At 38.9% G+C, this 12922-nt stretch overlaps 1 protein-coding gene across 4 annotated transcripts in view; it reads right to left on the bottom strand.

Annotated features, from left to right (window-relative positions):
- LOC122550103 (extended synaptotagmin-2-A) overlaps positions 1 to 12922 on the bottom strand; it is a 225403-nt gene that overhangs the window by 79925 nt on the left and 132556 nt on the right. For all 4 annotated transcript variants that reach the window (XM_043690689.2, XM_043690690.2, XM_043690691.2 and 1 more), the window contains exon 7: positions 3059 to 3114. In XM_043690689.2, coding sequence (XP_043546624.2) covers positions 3059 to 3114 — 56 coding nt within the window. The remainder of the gene's footprint in view (positions 1 to 3058; positions 3115 to 12922) is intronic.

Here is a 12922-nt window from a genome sequence, read left to right as displayed (position 1 = left end):
TTGTTGTACAAACTAGAACTAACAGCCATGGCTAACCCACCCAATTGGCACATCCCTGGATGCTACTGGACAATTTTATTTTTGAAAGCATGGCCAGTCCACCTAACCTGCACATTTTTGGATTGTGGAAGGAAACCAGAGCACCCAGGGTAATCCTACACAGACAGCAAGAACATGCAAACTCCACCCAAACAGTCGTCCAAGGCTGGAATCGTACCCATTCCCTGGCACTGTGAGGCAGCAATATTAACCACTGTACAATTGTGCCACCCATATTCTGGAATAAACAAATTAGCCATCAACTGAGTGAAACAGGGAGGCTGCTCATTAACATGGAGTAAGCCAGGAAATCAGTTATCCATGGTACAATATGCTTCAATAATATTTAAAAAGAAAGAATAGTGAAAGTGAATGTTGGCCCCTTAGAGGATGAAAATGGCAAGGTAATAATGAGAAACTCAAATGGCAAATGCACCAAACCAACATTTTGTCTTTGGTTTCAAAGTGAAAGATAGTAATTTTTTCCCAAAAACTGCAGTTACTACAGAGGAACTTTGTGAAATTACTATAACTAGGGAGAAGTATTAAGTAAATTGATGAGATTAAAGACAAAAAAAAATGTAGATGTTGGAATCCAAGGTAAAGAAGCAGGAGAATGGAAGAACCCACCAAGTCAGGCAGCATCAGGTTTGGGAGAAGTCGACGTTTTGAGTGTAACTGTTCTTCTGGACTCAGACTGGATTAAAAGGCATTTTCTGGATTAGTGGTGCTGGAACAGCACAGCAGTTCAGACAGCATCCGAGGGGCTGTAAAATCGACGTTTCTGGCAAAAGCCCTTCATCAGGAATAAAGGCAAAGAGCCTGAAGGGTGGAGAGATAAATGAGGGGGGGGGGGTTGCGGGGAGAAAGTAGCATAGAGTACAATAGTAAAATCGGTGAGTGGGGGAGGGGATGATGGTGATAGGTCAAGGAGGATGGTGGAGTGGATAGGTGGAAAAGAAGATAGGCACAGGTAGGACAAGTCATGGGCACAGTGCTGAGCTGGAAGTTTGGAACGAGGGTGAGGTGGGGAAGGGGAAATGAGGAAACTGTTGAAGTCCACATTGATGCCCTGGGGTTGAAGTGTTCCGAGGCAGAAGATGAGGCATTCTTCCTCCAGGCGTCTGGTGGTGAGGGAGTGGAGGTGAAGGAGGCCCAGGACCTCCATGTCCTCGGCAGAGTGGGAGGGGGAGTTGAAATGTTGGGCCACAGGGTGGAGTGGTTGATTGGTGCGGGTGTCCCGGAGATGTTCCCTAAAGCGCTCTGCTAGGAGGCGCCTAGTCTCCCCAATGTAGAGGAGACCGCATCAGAAGCAACGGATACAATAAATGATATTGGTGGACGTGCAGGTAAAACTTTGATGGATGTGGAAGGCTCCGGTAAGTCCCCAGGGCCTGATAGCTTGCACCCTGGGGTATCAAAGGAACTGGCAGCAGAGATAGTGGATGGATTCGTTATGATATTTTAAAATTCCCTGGATTCTGAAAAGGTACCTGTGGATTGGAAAATGCTAATGTGACACTCTTATTTCGAAAAAAATATAGCCAAAAGGTAGGAAACCACAGACACACAGTTTGTTCTATGTAGTGGCAAAGTTGCTGAAATCAACCATAAAGGAGGAGATAACTGAACACTTGGAAATACAAAGCTTAATTCATCAGAGACAGCACAGTTTCAGTTTCACGAAGAGCAAGTTGTGCTTGAGAAACTTTGAGGATGCAACCAGCAAGGTAGATCATAGTGATCTGATGGATACGGAATATCTAGACTTTGAGAAGGCATTTGACAACTTGTTACATAAACATTGATCCCAGGAGATTGGGTTAGAGCTTGGCTTGGACAGAGGACTGGTTGGCTGACAGAAAGCAAGGAGTTGGCTACTTCTCTGGATGGCAAACTGTAACTAGTAGGATGCTGCAAGGTTCAGTTCTCAGACCTCATCTGCTTACAATCTATATAAATGATCTACAAACAGGGAAAGAGTGTAAAATTCAACATTTGCAATGATACTAAAATAGGTGGGGAAAACAGGCTGTAGTGAGGAGTTAAAAAGTTTACAAATGGATAAAGTAGACAAATGGAATCTTGGCATTTACTGAAAAAGGACCAGATTATAAGAGTAAAGCAGTGTTGTTACAATTATATAGAGTGGTGGTGAGACCACATTTGGAATACTGTGTCCAGCTTTGGTCTCCTTACGTGAGGAAGGATATGGTGGGAGTGGAGGTTCACCCAGTTGTTTCCAGGGAGGAAAGGTCTACCGTACGAGGAGCGCTTGAATAGCTTCGGCTTGTATTCCCTGGAGTTTCGGCAGAATGAGGGGGTATCTGATTGAAGCATATAAAATGCTAAAAGGGGATCGATAAGATGGAACAGAGGTCCCCCTTGTAGGACAGTCTCAAACAAGAGGTCAGAGATACAGAATGTGAGGAGGAAGGTTTAAAACTGAGGCAAGGAGAAACTACTTCAGAGTGCAGTGAAGCAGAATCAATCAACAGATTCAATAGATATTTTTCTGATCAAAAATGGGATAAAGGGCTGTGTGGAGCAGGCAGGAAAGTGGAATTGAGACCAGGATAGGATCAGCCGTGATGGTGTTATAGACAATAATAGACAATAGGTGCAGGAGTAGTCCATTCTGCCCTTCGAGCCTGTTAAATGGAGGAGCGGGCTTGAAGGGTTGAATTGCCTATTCCCGCTTCTAATTCCTTCATTGTATGTAACATGAGAAGTGAGTGGGATTAGACAAGTTGGTTCGTGATGGAATGGGTTAAATATCTAATTTCAATACTGTAAATGTAACGATTCTAACTCAAGATTACTCAATGGTGCAATGGTTGGAACCTTTCCTCTCAACAAGGAATTTAGGAAGCCAGTTACAAACATATCACACTTTAAAAATAGACTAAACAAAAAGTGTTTCAGTTTAGATGCATGTTTCCATTCACAAACATCCATGCCTCTTGAAAGTAACCTTCATTCTCAAGACCCTGCTTGTTCATTCATTCATTATACTTACTTCAGACCAGGGACATCCAGAAGATTGGTCAGTCCTGTCCAATTAATTTCAAGCAACTGGTGATTAAAAACAAAGAATTATTTTCAGTGTATAATTTTCAAAAAGTGCCAAAAGGCTGCAAATTAGATTGAAAATGTAAGCCACTAAATTCATCGGATGTTAATATGTGACTACCTAATTCAATAGGCATTCAATTCCTTCCATTGTTATTTTAACATAGGTATTTATCTTGTTTGTGTGAAACGTTGATAAGGTAATGAATCCTGAGAAATATAAATCAGCAATTTTGTTGAAGTGTTTCATATATCATATACTGAACAATACGGAATACAGAGGTTTAGGTTTACCATTCTGAATGATTTAATTATCATAATACATGCTTCCATGCCAGTTATCATTAATTATGATCTAATTACTGTAAGGTTTAAAAAAAGATAGTTACTTACTAGTAAACAAAGAAACAGTACTTATTAAGTACAAATTACAATTTAAATAGATTGAGAACCTAAACAAGTAATGGTGTCAAAAAGACTTCAAAAGGTTAATTACATTTTCAATTTGTTTCAATTTATTGTTTTTAATCAAAGATGGCAAATCATCAATAAATTTTACATTTGCAAGTGTTGCTTGCATGTGATTTATATAGGAATGTATGTCAGATTTTGACCTAATAGCCTGTGTGTTTTAGATGGGGTGTATGACAGGTTTAATGATTAACTTGTCAGCATTTCTGGAACCATGTTTTGTTAAAACCAGTATTTGAGAGAGTTAGTGTGAGATAATGGGAATTTGTTAAACATTCAGTGCAAACAGATAGAGTAAATATTGAATATTAGCTTGCTTTCAATATAGAAGGATCAGGAACGGTTTCTTTTATGTCCAAGGGAAAAACCAATAGCTTGGAAAGGTAGATATCCGAGTTGAAGTTTATTGTAAAAAAAACTTCCCCTGGAGAAAAGGAGTTAGTTCTGAAAAGTTCGGAAATAGGTTGTGTCAGTGTAATGGTATTAATTTAAAAGTTCCAGCCCAGAAGTTTGGTTGAAATCCTGAAGGAGTTATTTGAAGCGGAGAAAGCCTAAGCTCAATTTTGTGACCAATTAAGGCAGAGGCTTCCAAACTCCGAAAACCAGGAACTGAAATAAATTATGTTAAACCTATACATCTGCTCGAGAAACAAATGCTTCAAGTACTCTAAAATGTTGTTGTTGGGATAGATGGGACTGTTGTTTTGAAATCTTTCAAATTGTGTCATATGTAAATATGTTGGTTTATTCTATTTTATCTTCATTTCTTTTATGTAATCAACTTCTAACTTGCTTTTAATCTGCAGCATTGCGTACTTGCGTTTCAGTGAAAGATGACCTCCTTAAGTTAAGAAAGAGAAAGCCAGATTTCAGTCTGGGATTTGACTTGTACAGGAGTAATGTTAGCTGGACTAACATACTATTGGGATCTCTATTAATGTGCTATGAAGGTCAGTGTTAAGGTCTGACATTATGGTACAGTAATTACAATGAACTGAGTCTCTGTTTCATCGATGGCTGGTGTAATTACTGATATAGCATGTCACTCCTGTTACATATCACTTAAGAGCTGTGAAAGATTTAAAGAGAACCATTTCACATCAAGGACAATACCGGAGAAGCTTGCTTTATTTAAATCCAGCTTTGGTTAAATTGCTCATCAACTCCTAAATTTATGTATTTGCATGAAGTCAGTCAAGGTGACTGTCTCCAGTCATGTTTCAGCGAGTGAACACAAAAGCATCAATAACAATGCTGGGCAGATGTTCACAAAGGTGCACAGTTCAAAACAGTAAAGCAGACAACTGCTGGTGGTACCAGCACTTTTCAGTTAATATAAAACAAAATGATGGTATTGCTTCATTTCGGTGTCGCGTTTTACAATGCTTTTACTGTCCATAATCCACTGGTATGTAGCGAACAATATTCATGCTCAGCGATCAGCATTTTCCAAGCTGCTACAACTACTTTCTGTTCTCACTCAAAACAGCACACAGATGTCTGCTTTTCATTGTTTAGGGTGTGAAGCAGAATTTTTTTTTGTCTTTGAATTGCCACTGAACTGAAAGCAGCAGTACAGAAAAAAATGGATCACAGCAGCTCGCAAACTGATGCTACTGATGATCTCCAGGCCCTGTCATGACATAATGTAGCAATAAGTGAGCTCATTGATGCAGTTAACCAAGCTAGCACAATTAACAAAGAAAAAGTAGTAGAATAATATTATTATTCCAAAAGTGGGTGCAGAATTGATTTTAAAACATTGTCTCTCAACTACTTTAAACTCAGTGGAGGTGGGGTGATCTCACTTTTAGGGGCCTCAACCATTCTGCAATCAAGAGTCAATGAATTTTAGTAAATTAAACATGTTTTAAATGAACATTCAAAATTGTGAGCACAAATACAAGTATTCAGAAATTCTCTTGAACATTTAAAAAAAAATCTTATGGGCCACCTCAAATCAACAAAGCAAGAAGTTTTATCACTGAGGAAAATTCTCAACCTGTGGTGGGATGCATTTCAACAAACTGGTTATCCTATTTGCTGCATAACTGGACATAACATGGACATGTTTAATAGCAAATAAAAATTGTTGTTATGTTCTTAAAACAACTTTTATAACTAGATAGGACAGAGTATGATCAACATTACCTTACCAATCCTTTTTATACAACTAACGAAATGAAAATAGTAATGACAGAACAATTGATTTATATAATTTTATTATGTAAGAAATGAGAAGAAATGAAACAATTTACCAACGGTAAGTAAAAGCAAGTACAGATTAAACTCTAATAATATCTGGAAGTAAACAAGTAGCTTCATTGGAAACTTTTATGCAGTCAGCAAACAATTTTTAGGTAGATGTCTGATTTACAGGCTGTCAGACAAAGTTATGGTTGTTAGTTGCAACAATTACTCAGATTTTATTGTGGCAATGACAGCAAAATTAGCAATCACAGTCAGCAGTGTCTGGACTCCATACGCATGCAGAATTTTGACAAATACACATATTGCCATCAGTGATGCTATGCTTCTCCAGAGATTGCTGGAGCACCCCCTGACGACAATCAATAGAAATCAAAAGAATTAATATGAGCTCCCACTCTAAATGTTATGGTTTCTGTAAAAATCTTTGAAAAAGCTGTGGAATGCGGTTTAACTAGGTTTTTAACTGCTGGCCCAACTCGATCCATGCTAAATACCTCAAAAATCTACTACTACTAGCAATTTTTGAGAAGCCTTGTAGCTCGGGTGGATGGTCAGTAAGTAAGTTAATGGACTAACTTATAAACTACTACTTTATTTGAGGAATGTCAAATTTCACCATAATAGAAAATGCAGATTCATTTATAATATAATCGATTGCTTTAATATCAAAAATCTAAAAGCAAAATATTATTACATTGGTCATGTGGCATACAAACTAATGGTTTCAGCCCAATATGTCCACAATGATAGAGAGACATTTTGATTTAAATAATTTTTATTGTTCAGACATGTTATTATGTACGCCTAAAGCAGGTAGAATTTGAACCGGAGTTTCCTGGCTCAGAGGTAGGGACACCACTATCGCACCTCAAGAACCCCAGTGGAAGGACAGTAAATTATTTTTCTAATCAACCAGTTGAGGGGTTTTATGCATCTCTGGAGCAAGGGGGGCTTGAACCCAAATCTTTTGGCCCTGGGGGGGGATTTATTTATTTGATTAATTTATTGTCACATGTATTTTGTTAAAAAATACAGTGAAAAGTGCTGTATCGTGTTGCCACTCTCCAGCACCATCTTAAAATACAGAAAAATATGTTATGAACCAGGCAAGACCCCCCCAAACCATTTTAAGAAGGTACCACAGACCCTAGACTTTTATATTTTTAGGTACATGTAAGTGGAAATTCCAAGAGTGATGCAGCTGGTCAAATCACTCAGCTTTAAACAAAACAGAATTAATTTATCACTACGGATGAAACACAAACAAAAGAAAACAGAAGTTAAAATAACTTACTTAAAAACTCAATCACAGAGGAAGTGATTGAGGCTAGGACAATTGCAATATTTAAAAGGCATCTGGATGGGTATATGAATAGGAACGGTTTGGAGGGATATGGGCCTGGTGCTGGCAGGTGGGACGAGATTGGGTTGGGACTTCTGGTCAGCACGGACGAGTTGGACCGAAGGGTCTGTTCCAGTGCTGTACATCTCTATGACTCGAAATCGTAACTTAATGAAGCTGTTCCAATTCCTGCAACCTCCCATAAACACACCTCTTGACAAATGGTAAATTCAAACACAGGTTCTTACAGGCAAGAAAGATTTCAGAGAGAAAGCTCAGGCAAGATCCCTGTTGAAGCATGGAAACTCTTTTCACTGTATCTGCTTCTCCTGGTCCCCAGCGGTTTTGACTGCTTGCTAAAATAGACCAAACTAGAAAAGAAAATCTGAACAAGGAGGACTGGCCATTCCCCAGCCATTGTTTTCAAGTAGCTATTTCCAGACATATTGGAATCTCTGCCTTGACGGCCCCTTGAAAAAAGAAACAAAGACAACATAACGTTGTTAAAGGGGCAGCGTCATCACAAATAAACTAAAAAAATAGAAACATCAAGGCAGAAAATAAGAAATGAAGAAAGTGTTCAACTTTATAATCCTTCTTAAGTGCTGCATCATGGGTTATGGGCCTGGTGGCCAGGTATGAATTCCTGCTAGAAGGAAGATTCCCAATCTCTGACACCCTGACAAACTCGCTTCGGCTGCTGCCTCCATGAATCTACGCTGGACGCGGATGCTGCCAGGAACCCAAAGTCGCCTGCAGCGCAGCAGCCAAGGGTCAGCATAAGGACCACCTTGTCAGAAGCCGCCAAGAATCCAAACTTGCCTCCGATGCTGCCATCACCATCTGTGCTACTATGCCCACTTACTGCCGATGAAGAATGCTCCCTCCGCAACAGAGTTCATTTAAGAGGTAAGTAAAATAAAAGAGAAAAGAGGAAAAAAGAATAGCAGATGCGCCCTGGCTCAGAAGCCTTACTTCACTGCCATCATACCAGAAGATGACCACTATCCCACAAAAGTCCTTTTTGAAGGACATTAAATGCTTAGCTTCCTAATATCTTGCATCTGAATGCTTAAATGTGATTAGCTACTACCAACTTGCTAACATAACTGCTGCACAAACGTTATTAGACTTGGCTGTGTCGACAGCTTTCTTTGAGGTCTGTAGTGTGCATCCTTCCTTTCCCACTAAATTTGGAGGTATATGCGAAGACGTGACTGTGAAAAATAAAGCAATGTTTTCCTGCTTCCCCAGACCAAAATCAGCTTAGTAATCCAATCTTATAATGCTACACATTTGAAAATAGTAGAAAAGAAAGCTGTTCTTTGTAGAATTCTTGTATTTCATTGGAAATGACAGAAGCTAATGGAGTTCCACCGATTGTAATTGGGAAAGCAAGCCACTCAGATCTAAAAGAAGTTCAAGAATGATACATTGTATAAGCACAATGTTTTGACCAGGTGAGGAGTGGTGAATTGGTTAACTTTTTTTTAAAAAAAAACCCCTTTGGTTGGTCACAACTAAAACTTCTTGAAAAGGAAGTGAGAGTAATTTTCTACTCATTAAATCAGTGAAAAATATTAACGTGTGATATTAAACATACACAAAAACACAAGTATAAATTTTAAAAAGGGAGAATGATTAGTGCACAAAAGAAAATCAAGTATAGCAATTAAAGGAATCCCCAGAATCCTCCAAGTGTTGAATTTTAACCAGAGGCTGGGGTTGTTTAATTGATGTCATGTGTCTTGCAGTGGTTAAATTTTGAAGAAATTCCAGAGTCCTTGATGAATGATTGTTTATCCTATTTGTTGCTCTATGGAACAAAAAATGTCTAGTGTTGCGACAGAAGATGAAAATCACTCAAGGAAGACTAAAAAGACCAAGATACCACAACTTCCAATTTTTAGCAAATGATCGAAAAGTGGCAGAAATACAAAGTATCCTTTACGTCAAATTGGTATTCGGCTCACTGACTGAACTCTAGACAGCAGAGGTTCGGTAACAATCCTAGCAAAAATCACAGGTCAGTAGAAGCTTTCGGGTGGTGGTACTTTTTGTGGTCAACAATGAAATTAAACACGACAGTTATTTAAAAATGTAAAACTGAAGAAGTTGAGTGGCTCTTATGTATTGTTTGCAGAATTAAAAGCCCTGTGAAATTGTTCTCAATTAGCCAACTAATGGTCTTAATTACCTTCCTAGGAGAAAGTGAGGATTGCATTTCTTATGCTCGAAACATCCATTCTCCTGCTCGTCAGATGCTGCCAGAGCAGCCGTGCTTTTCTAGCACTACACTCTCGACCCTCAAATTACCTTCCTACCCTACCTATAGGCAATGTCCTCCCACCATGTCGGCTGTCATTGTGATAATCTGGATATAGCATGAAAACTTTAGGTTTCCTATCTGACAAATTCCATACCTGCATTTTGTGCCCTCCAACCCACTTCCCCCTTAGAATCCAATCCCAGCAGGCCCAGAAAATTCTGACCAATATCTTGGGATTACAACATCATGGAAAAAATGTCAAAGAACATAAAATCTCATCATTAACATTTACAGTTCAAGTAAAAGCATTGACTTGATCATTACGTAAAGAAATGGGCAACTGGAAGTATGTTATTTTTATCAGCCAGCTTCTTCCTTCACGGTCACAAAGTTATTGGCAATAATAAAGACCAAAAGCTATTTAAAACCTCTAGCAAACATGACAAAAGCAATTAACTTCTGCGACTCAATTTCCTTTAATAAATGGACTTGGGATAATTACCAAAAAAAATCCTTGAATAATTAATACATGATTTCCTCTCACAGAGCCAATCATCAGAATGTTAACCGAAAACATTAAGATTGGTACCTCTCCCCATAAATGCTGCCTACCTTGTCAATATTCCAGGGGTTAAACTTTAGATCAAAGTTTTGATGAAAAATATATTTAATAGTGAATTAATTTTTCATCTATAAAGTGAACCAGCAGCTTTCTTTGAAATGTTATAACTCATTCCAAGCACATTATGACACGCTTATCTCCTTCCTTTGTTACAAATCAAACAACCTATCAAGGTATGTGTAGTAAAGAGGTGATTATAAACAAAATCAACATTGTCCATCTAGTGAAAAGGACTAAGGGAAAGGGTGGGTGGCTTGGTGGTGGTGTTGACTTCAAAAAAGCGAAGTAAATTAAAAAATAGATAAGTGCAATGAAAATGTAGGATATTTGACAACATAGCATTACGAAAGTAAACGGTGTAGAAAATCAAGTGAATGTCAGTATTGCATATGTGCCTTGCTATTGACAGAGCTCATTTTTAAAGCACTCTATATACCACGTGGATATAATGTTGTGGCGCTGTCAGACAGTTAGTCTGCTTGAGGTCTGCAAATTGCACACACCACACAAATCAGTTGGTTTGCTGTAGCATCAGCTAAATTAACCCACATAGTTAACCACTGATGAGCAATTGATTATGAGATTATAACATGACTTGGTGAACACGAACAGAAAATACTATGCTAATGAGAAGTTCCATGCTTAAATAGTCAGCAAACAAGTTAACTTACAGATGAAACACATGGTTGGTCATCTTAAATTATGCACATGTGCATGACATGACACTCAGTGTCTTTGTTAGAGTGGAGAGTTTTGAAAACCTAATTTGATCATTAAGCAGAGAAATTACTATTAAGAAGCCAGTTTAATTCACTTTAGAAAGACAAGAGATCAGAGTGCATGCTGAATTAGCAGCAAGCAAAGGAAGGCCAAAAAATATCAGAATTTCCACAAAATACAGTAGTTTATCTTGGGAGGTGCACACCTTCTAACAGAATTTAAAATACTCTAACAGTGTAAAAAGCCTTCAGATTTGGGTAGATCTAATTCAGAAAAGCAAATCATTAAGCTTTGCATAGCAATTGGTGTGGCTGAGTGGTTTGGTCTGCTGCCTCACAGCACCAGGGAAGTACATCTCGACCTTGTAGTTCATCTTACTTTTCTTCTTTCTCTTCCAGCATTTAATTCAGATTTTATGACTTGAGCGGAGATATACACTAAATACTGTATCATCTCAGAGGTGGTATCCTTACCTTCAGATTTACCAGAGATAGTTGATCAGCCTTTTCGTCTTTTTCACTTTATGACAGAAGCAAGTGAAGTCTTTTGTTCTTTTTTTTTCCCGTTCTGCACATGTTTCTTGAATGGTATGCTTCAGTTTTTGTTGTCTCTGATTAACTTTTAAGTGATCATTTACAGAATATAGAGATTGTTGGCTGGCCAACATTTATTGACCATCCCTTGTTGCCCTTGAGGAGGTGATGGTGACTTGTCTTTTTGAACTGTTTCATTCCATTGGTGCATCCACAATGCCATTTGGGAGGGATTTCCAGGATTTTGATGTAGATTGACGATGTGAAACACGTGTTTATCACTTTTACTCATTATCTATATCATCAGCTTCTGGTTTGTCCATCATTTTGTGTATGTGCCTCTGATGGGAAAGCAAAAATTTGTTTTTTATTGCAGCTAAAAGATACTCATTTTGCATGGTCTTTCTGAATCAGTGCACAGGTCTCCAGCTTCATCAGCCTTTGTTTTAGTGTGATATGTGCCAGGGACTTTTTCTGCCAGATGTCTTGCACAATTGAAAGCTGGGCACTTCCTTGAAGCATGCAGTATGCTGCATGTTTCACAGGTACTAAAATAAAAACAAAGAGCTCAGATGATGGAGGTCTGAATCAAAAACACAAGTGTTGGAGAAACACTACAGATGCTGCCAGACATGCTGAGTTTCTCCAGCACTTGGTTTTTGTTCCACATGTACTGCTGAGTTTGGATGTTCAAGTGCATCAACTGTATTTGGGACCCGTTGACTTCATCGACTTGTGAGGCAGTCTTTGTATGTGCGCCCATTGTGCAGGAGGTCTTCCGTATAAGTCTTTAGTTTGACTTGCAAATCTTTCTGGAAAGCATCCAGAGGGGTGGATGCAATTGCCAACTCAGCAATTCTGTTTACCAGCTCCTCATCTGAAAATTCATACAAATCCCATTTCTCTGCATCTGCTTGGTTTGTGAATTCTGGAGGCTTCTGCCTCAGTTGCATGCATTCCTGTCACTGAACCTAGAGTTTCATCTGCTGCTGAATTAGTCTTCTAATGTGATCCATATGCTTTGGGTTCTTTTAGCTCTTTAGCTGTTAGTCCTATTTGTTAAGTATCTATGGACTTTTAGAAGAATCCCGACAGAGTGGAAACAGGCCTTTCGGCTCAACAAGTCCACAATGACACTCCGAAGAGTATCCCACCCAAGGCTATTCCCCTACCCCAGTACTCTACATTTCCCCTGTCTAATGTACCTAGCCTACACATCCCTGAATACTGTGGGCAATTTAGTATGGTCAATTCACCTAACCTGCACATCTTTGGACTGTGGGAGGAAACTGGAGCACCTAGAGGAAACCCACAGAGACACTGGGAGAATGTGCAAACTCCACACTTTTGCTCGAGACTGGAATCAAACTCAGGTCAAGTGTATTTTACAGTGAGAAATACAGTGAAAAGCTTTCATATGTTGCCACAATATTGTAGTATCTTGATAGTTTAAGAAAAAGAGAAATATTAAGATATAGATTAGATTAGATTAATTACAGTGTGGAAACAGGCCCTTCGGCCCAAGTCTACACCTACCCGCTGAAGCGTAACCCACCCAGACCCATTCACCTACATTTACCCCTTCACCTAACAGTACGGGCAATTTAGCGTGGCCAAATCAGGATCAACTGCATCAGCAAAGT

The sequence above is a fragment of the Chiloscyllium plagiosum genome, unplaced genomic scaffold, assembly GCF_037043375.1.
Source record: "Chiloscyllium plagiosum isolate Xiang-an unplaced genomic scaffold, Cpla_swu_hap1 HiC_scaffold_5, whole genome shotgun sequence".
Taxonomy (NCBI): domain Eukaryota; kingdom Metazoa; phylum Chordata; class Chondrichthyes; order Orectolobiformes; family Hemiscylliidae; genus Chiloscyllium; species Chiloscyllium plagiosum.
Note: the sequence above shows the minus strand (reverse complement) of the source record. Positions and strands in the feature narration are given on the sequence as shown.